This window comes from Hyposmocoma kahamanoa, unplaced genomic scaffold, assembly GCF_003589595.1.
Source record: "Hyposmocoma kahamanoa isolate Upper Pololo Valley unplaced genomic scaffold, ASM358959v1 79, whole genome shotgun sequence".
Classification (NCBI taxonomy): domain Eukaryota; kingdom Metazoa; phylum Arthropoda; class Insecta; order Lepidoptera; family Cosmopterigidae; genus Hyposmocoma; species Hyposmocoma kahamanoa.
The window spans coordinates 7,041,876-7,049,543 of NW_020653993.1; the positions used below are offsets into that span (position 1 = coordinate 7,041,876).

Below are 7,668 nucleotides of genomic sequence, written 5' to 3' on the forward strand. Positions count from 1 at the left end.
CCGCCGCACCCTGAATAAGGCCTAAGGTTTAATGGCTTTAATATTATCGGATTAATCGAGACTAAACGTAGTCGTGTCTACACGGCTTATCGCGATAATTTTACTACGGCATTCGATATGCATTAGGCATTAGACGATATCTCGGGTGGCGGTCTTTTTGACACATCAAAAAGATTTATCGCGCTATTTAATGCGTATATTTGCCACATTGACATCAATTAGCGTGCAGCATGAGCGCAACAGGATTGCACGTGGAGTGATCAAATGTTTAATAATCACTTTTTATTCAAAAAAATACCGATCTCAAAAGTTTTTGCTTAGCGTCTTTTTTATTGGAATTACATCTGTTTGACAAGTGTTATTGAAATCAGTTAAGGGAAAATGCGCGGAACCCGATTCATCCCCTAGTTTGCCACACTTAGAGGTGGAATATTTTCTTTAAATTTAAATGGGACCACTACTGACGCACCCTGTTTTCAACAAAAAATAATCATGAAAATCGGTTCACAAATGCAGAGTTATCGCATAAGATACATACAAAAAAAACATTCAGTCGAATTGACAACCTCCTCCTTTTTTGAAGTCGGTTAAAAGATACAGTCGAATTGAGAAACTCCTCCTTTTTGGAGTCGGTTGAAAGCGCTCGAGTTTCTCGAATTGTTTCAAACTGAACCATGTTTATGATAGACTAAAGTATTGGTTTTGCTTCGACTCATGAAATAGCATAACGCAGCAGTTTCAACCTCCGTCTTGGAATGATATTTTCAACTCATATTTGGACATAATTAAAACAAGAACCAACCCACACCTCAAGTGAAATTTAGTTATGTATTTAGGTAGAACACCAGACGTGTCCTTTACCCTCTCACAAAAGATCCTGGCAATATACCAAGCCAAAACGGAGAAAATTTCAGGTGTTTCAGGGTACCAACCCTAAATAAGTATCTTTTTAATAGCTAAGAAAAACCATGCTGCTTAACTTCATATGATGTATTTTTTCAAATATGCTAAATGGATCCATGTCACGTGTACTGAAGTACAGTAGAGCTTTAGCGTTTTCATTACGAAAACTAGAACATGGTTCTCGTTAACTAAATAAAAAGATACATAATGTTTTCTATTTATTGCTATATAATATAATAGTTTCCTTATATCATTCTCAGTGCTACACATAACTCACGTTGTTTGTCTCAAATAACTTACCTATTTATTTCTTCACACTGTTTTTACAAAAATCTAATTATCTCAAAAGTGTCATTTTGTGGGTTGGTTCTAGTTTGCATAACTATGTCCAATTTATTGGCATTAGAGCTTAGATCCTATTGTAGCCAGTCTGTTTCACGCAATATTTTAGGCAGTATTTTTATGCCTCAATTATTTCGATAATGGGCGTTAGACTTTAACCTTAGTGTGGCTCCAGCATTACACTATGATTTACACATTACTTTACACCATTATTAACATTATGTAACTACTGTTCATGTTTATTCTTATTCTGTAGGTACACAGCGGGAGCGGGCGTAGGCGTGTTCCACAGTGGCGTAGAGGTGCACGGATCGGAGTGGGCGTACGGTGGGCACCCTTACGCCTTCACGGGAGTATTCGAGATCACGCCGCGCGATTCGAGAGAACTCGGCGAACAGTTTCGATTCAGGTGAGTAATATTTCACGTGAAACCACACCCCACTGGTTGTTGAAAATTGTACTTTGGGTCGTATGCACAGAGTTCACATGTGCAGTTTACAAAGTAAGCTAAAATGATATGGTGCACTCATCGAGTACCAGAAATAGAGACGAAATGTCGTTTAATCTGTTTGAAAACTATTCTGCCACATCATTACGGTGACAACTGCGCTCCGATTGGCCAGCCCAAATTCGAAACAATTGACGTAGTCGTCAATTGTTTCACTTCAAATCGACCATTTTATACTGGAGCGTTGCTATAATGGACGAAAATTGCAAAATTACATATTTAATATTTAATTACCGATGAAATGTGATTCCGTTTGTTTTGTAATTACATGTTTTGCCTTTTTTTCCCACACCACCGAATGGAACAGCCCCCCATAGAGATATTATCTTTATTACAATATATGCAGAAAATTTTTGGAATATATGGAGACGTACACACAGGTCAGTTGTTGGCGCTGTACTATTTCAGCTTTCTAATTTGTGATTTCAGCGCTGACGAGGTTTGGTATTTAAAAGTGATGAAAGGCCCATTTGCCTGACGAGTTGCCAGGGATGAATAGCCCTCATTTCGTCTCTATTTCTGGTAATATACTCGATGGGTGCACTCCATCACTCACCTCAAGTAAATAAAAAACAATATTTCCGTAAGTTACGTATGCCATGCGGAGGGAAGAATGTCATGTGACGAGTTGAGTATTTGGTATGAATGTGGAGGGATATAAAGGGAGAGGAAGGCCAAAGCAAAGATGGATGGATTGTGTGAAGATGACATGGATAAAAAAGGCGTGAGTATGAAAATGACGGCTGATAGGGGAGAGTGGAAGAAAAATACATATTGTGCCAACACCACCTAGGACAGGAAGACGAATTTATTACCGCTTGGCGGGAGAAATAGGTGAGGCATTACTTCCCTAGACGAACTCATTCACTAAAAGCTCTACTGCTACTAAAAAACAATGCCCTTTTAAATAGATATATTACAGAGAGTTTCAAACGTTGCAGGCAAAGTATACGCATCGGGTACACGGACTTCAGCGAAGAGGAAGTCCGGCGACTGGTCACAGAGCTTGGGAAGCAGTTCCGCGGTGACAGGTAATTTTTCACACCAGCCGTTTATCGGCGAAACATTTTATTTTTAACCGACTTCAAAAAAGGAAGAGGTTTTCAATTCGACTGTATTGTTTTTTGTATGTTACGCGATTACTCCGGTATTTATGAAACGATTTAGATTATTATTTTTTTGTTGGAAAGAAGGTACATTTTAATTTGAAGAAAATGTTCTACACGTAAGAGTGGATGGTAATCTAGAGGATGAATCCGGTTTCTCGCACTTTCCGGTTACCGATTTCAATAAAACTTGGCAAATAGATGTAATTCCACGAACATTTGAGGTCGGTCTTTTTTTTTTTCATAAAAAGTTACAATTATTACGAAGCCGTTCGAAAAGGTCTAGCTACATCGACTGAACTGGCAACCGGTACTATCTCAATTTTGACAATTTCACAGGATGAAGAAAAGAATTGTTTGCGTCATTTATATAACATTTTTATATAACAGTTATTACAAATGGAGATACCGGTTGCCAGTCCACAGTCGATATATCACATTTTACTCTACTCATAGAGTGACAATCGTACACAAATGTTCAGATTGTCACTCTACCTTCAGCGTCTGCACCGAGATGGTTTACTCTTGTTTTGACGACTTCTGTATACGAGTAGCGCGCACACCGCTTTTCATGGTGTCCCCATCTCTGTGTACCCGACCGGGACCACTGTAGAAACTTTTCTATATTGTCTCGGGTCTAAGTATTTGTGGTACCGTTGTTGTTTCTTTACTTTGGGACAGGAGCAATGTATGTGATGTTTCAATATATTTCTTACGTTTCAGATACCACCTAATGAACAACAACTGCAATCACTTCACGTCGGCGTTTTGTCAGGTAATATAATATAAACTATAGCAATAAATACCATATAAATTTAAATGTATAATGGAAATATCATTTCTTTAATAGTGGACAGTTTGCAGTGCAAACCGCGCCTGTCTTGATTAAAATAACCAGTAAAGATAAAGAAAACTATACATGTATATAGAAATGTATATAAAAAGAATATAATAAAAATCATTTCCGTAAAAAGCACAGTACACACACACAACATATATAACACTTTACTTCAACTACACAACACTTGAAACAAGTACAATGCACAACGTGCTTCATTATATTATATAATACCCTCCCTAACACGTCACTCGAGCCACTTTGCATTTTCATAATTAAATAATACTAAAAATAAAAAAGCTGGTGTGTGTGGTTAATAATAATATAATAAGAATAATAATACTTTGTTTTCTACACAAAATACAACAACAAACAAGAAGTACATATACATGTTAGTAATTTTAGAACAGTATTTTGTAGGGAGCTGGTGCTTGCTATATAGGTTGAACCGTTTTGACGCATTATGTCAGGATCGCAAAATGCCAAACAGGCAGAATGTCACATTCGCAAAATGCCAGATTAGCAAAACACTTGTGCTAGAAGTCACCAGGTCCCAATCCTTGCAAATGAAACAAATGTTACTAAGTATACGCATACCAACCAAAAATTATATGTATGAGAGAAAAAAGATGACAGAGAAATTAGAATATTCCTATAAAAATATTTTATTTAATGACATTCCAGGCGCTGTGCTCACGTGACATCCCGTCGTGGATAAACAGGCTAGCCTACGTCAGCTCCTGTGTACCCTTCCTGCAGCGCTGTTTGCCCAAGTACATAACGTTTTAATTGACATAATGTGTGTGTGTAATGTATATTTTATTGTGTATGAGAGGTGTTGTGCATCAAGTGCCGCCATTTTGAATTTTCGCCCAAGATTAATTTATCTTAAAATAGTGATCGAGGCTAGCGTTAATGTCACATACAAAAAATTGAGAAGAAGTTATTTATATTTACGTACGCACTGAGCGAGATAAAGAAAACGACTGACCAGACAACTGCAATTGCCGCTTATTATGCATACACTCGTTCCAACTTAAGTTACGGAATTATCCTTTGGGGAAATAGTGTGTACGCACGAGAAGTATTTACAATTCAAAAAAAGTATACTGACTTGCAGACCATATTTCAAACAATTTAAAATTTTAACTTTAGTTTCCGTTTATATTTTCGAGATTTGTAAATTTATAAACAGCACCCTGACTTCTACATCAATCTTGACGACCTGCCCCAAGGACATACTTTTAGACCACGCAATAGATTGCTTCTGCCACAATCTCAGCTACAAATACACAGCTCAGGTCCCCACTCAATGTCGGTAAAGATATTCCACGGTCTCCCGCCAATCATTAAGAACGAGAAAAAGTATTTACTCTTTCTTAATAAATTGAAATTATACCTAATTAATAAAAGTTACCACAATTTAAGTGAATACTTTAATGACAAAATATAATAATATAGAAACAAATTTTTATAATTAAATTACTATATAACAAATAAATCTTGAATTGTGTTATATTATATATTGATATTATTGTAATTTAATTTAATTGAATTGGAATTTTCTCAGTGTCATACTTTTTATTATACATACACATATTGATAGTGAACAATTGAAGTGACTGATCTAAGCCTCGGCCTTCCTCTGCTCTTATTATTATCCCTAAGACAGGACTCATATGTGTAGTAACACTATTTCAATTTTAAGATCTTATGTACCATATGAAAACAGTAAACAATATTGTAATATATTAATAATAATGCAATATTGTAACAAACAGCATTGAGTTACATAATAAAAATATATTGTTATTGTTTGTTTTATGCTGTATAATTAGGGAGTGCACTTACCAATATTTTCCACTCCTCATCTTTCGAAAACATCCCGCATAGACCATTCATATAAGCTGACTACCACATCCTACTTAAATAATAATAATACAACCACACCAAATGCCTGGTCTCAAACTAGGGAATCCCCTGTACTATGTGTACCAGAGGAACTGGCACTCATGGTACGGTTACTCTTCGGCACTTCCTAGAACACCCAGACCAGAACCAATTTAGAAAAGTTCATTTCCCCAAATTGGTCCTACCAGGAATCGAACCCGGGACCTGGAATGTAAGCCGTTATACCACCGGGGCCGTCATCAAAATCATCAATTCATCATCATCGCCGAATTCCATCGTGGCCAAACACGTCCCTTAATGTCAATAATTCTTGTCTTCAATAAGTCTTGTCTTGTGTACAATAATAAATTGTCTTGTGTTATGTGCAGGGAGTGGCTGACCCCTGCGGCACTTCAGCAGTCTCTGGCGCTGGCGCACTCGCGTTCCTCATCGCCATCCACGCCGCAATAACAAAGTGAGTACTGATACATCATCATCAGCCTATCGCATCCATTACTGGACATAGGCCTCTCCCAATTTCCCAAGCCTTTCACAAATTTTACTACCATGATATAGAGTTAAATGTTGTACAAGTAAATATGTAAATTTCCTATTTTCAAAATGTTTCCGAAATACATATTTCAAGAATGTTTCCGGTGGGAAAGCTTCCAATTTAGGAGAATTCTTAAAATTACTGAAAATACTCTGTACTGAAAAATTTTGTAAACCTAGTAGTGATTGTTCGTCATGATAGGCATATTGTAATAGGTCACCGCTTTTTCAACGGGAAACTAGAAATATTGCAGCTTTGTCAAACACCCCTCCGTAAACTATACATCATCAAATTGTATATTATAATATCCGGGCGGGGCACATTACTCGTACAACAGATAACCGATTGCCGGGCCAAAAAGTTCTCGAGTGGCGACCGCGTACTGGAAGACGCAGCGTGGACAAACCACCTATGACCTAGCGCAAGCCCGATCTTTGGGAAAGGCGTATGTCCAGCGGTGGACGTGTTTCGGCTGAAATGGTGATGATTTGACAATATTCGTTTTTTTTTGCATTAAAAATGAATTAACCATTGATTTGAATTTAACTGAAGTTTTTATTTTTAATTACAGAGAAAAATACCAAAAAGTTTTTTCATTTAAGAAAACAGCTGTGTTGTGCGGAACCTTAGATCTAAAATAATCTAATGTAATAAAAATAGGTAAGTGAGTTTGGCGCATTGTCGAACACATGCGAAATTAAACCTATTTTTAATGTTTATAGCATAATTTGAGGGCCATTCTTTAAAATTATTAAAAACAATTTTATGTCGAAACTTTTTTATTAGTACACAGACAAAGACATTTCGCTGTTTTACATTTACACAAACAATACAATAAAATAAAATTAAAACAATTTGGTAATTAAAATAGAGCTTTAACAATTTGTAAACTATTCACAAGCATTGGTACGATTAGGCACAAGTCTCCATTAAAAAAAAATGTTACCTCTTTTACACAAGTTTCATTTGAAATACCAAAAAAAAATCTACAAATATACTTTAAGAAGTTATTACTAAAAAACTTCATTTCGTAATTTAACTTATTCTTTTTTTAATAAATGGTCTTTTAACACCAGCTTTTTATATTACTCTATAAAAAAATGTTATGTTTTATGGCTATGGTCGATTTTTCCACATTATTGTGTTAAATGTTAGCATATGAAATAAACTATATAAGTACAGGCGCTTGTCGCTTTTCCATAAAAACAAGGAAATACACTAACAAACGAAGAGGCTGTATGGTGTATCCTCTGCCTACCTAAATAAATGGAATAAACTTATTAAAAAATTATAAAATTATTAAACCTTAATAAAATACAGAAACAGTATTACTCATTAGGCCAAATATGACATAAAATTGTTTTAAATTTAGAAATATGATTAGATTGTAGAAAAAGGACTGTCATCTCATTAATCGTATGATTTTTTTACAAAACTTTGAACTTTCGTGTTTTTTTTCAGTTTCTTTTAGACATATGTTTTGTTTTACAAACAAATCGTAAAGCAAACAATTAATAACAAACTATAA

At 35.6% G+C, this 7,668-nt stretch overlaps 1 protein-coding gene across 3 annotated transcripts in view; it reads left to right on the top strand.

Annotated features, from left to right (window-relative positions):
- The window catches only part of LOC113233644 (deubiquitinase DESI2), a 38,766-nt gene extending 31,891 nt beyond the window's left edge, over positions 1–6,875 (top strand). For all 3 annotated transcript variants that reach the window (XM_026468812.1, XM_026468810.1, XM_026468811.1), the window contains exons 3-8: positions 1,502–1,654; positions 2,695–2,784; positions 3,583–3,634; positions 4,382–4,470; positions 5,977–6,062; positions 6,712–6,875. In XM_026468812.1, coding sequence (XP_026324597.1) covers positions 1,502–1,654; positions 2,695–2,784; positions 3,583–3,634; positions 4,382–4,470; positions 5,977–6,058 — 466 coding nt within the window. In that variant the 3' untranslated portion in view covers positions 6,059–6,062; positions 6,712–6,875. The remainder of the gene's footprint in view (positions 1–1,501; positions 1,655–2,694; positions 2,785–3,582; positions 3,635–4,381; positions 4,471–5,976; positions 6,063–6,711) is intronic.
- The last annotated feature ends 793 nt before the right edge of the window (positions 6,876–7,668 follow it).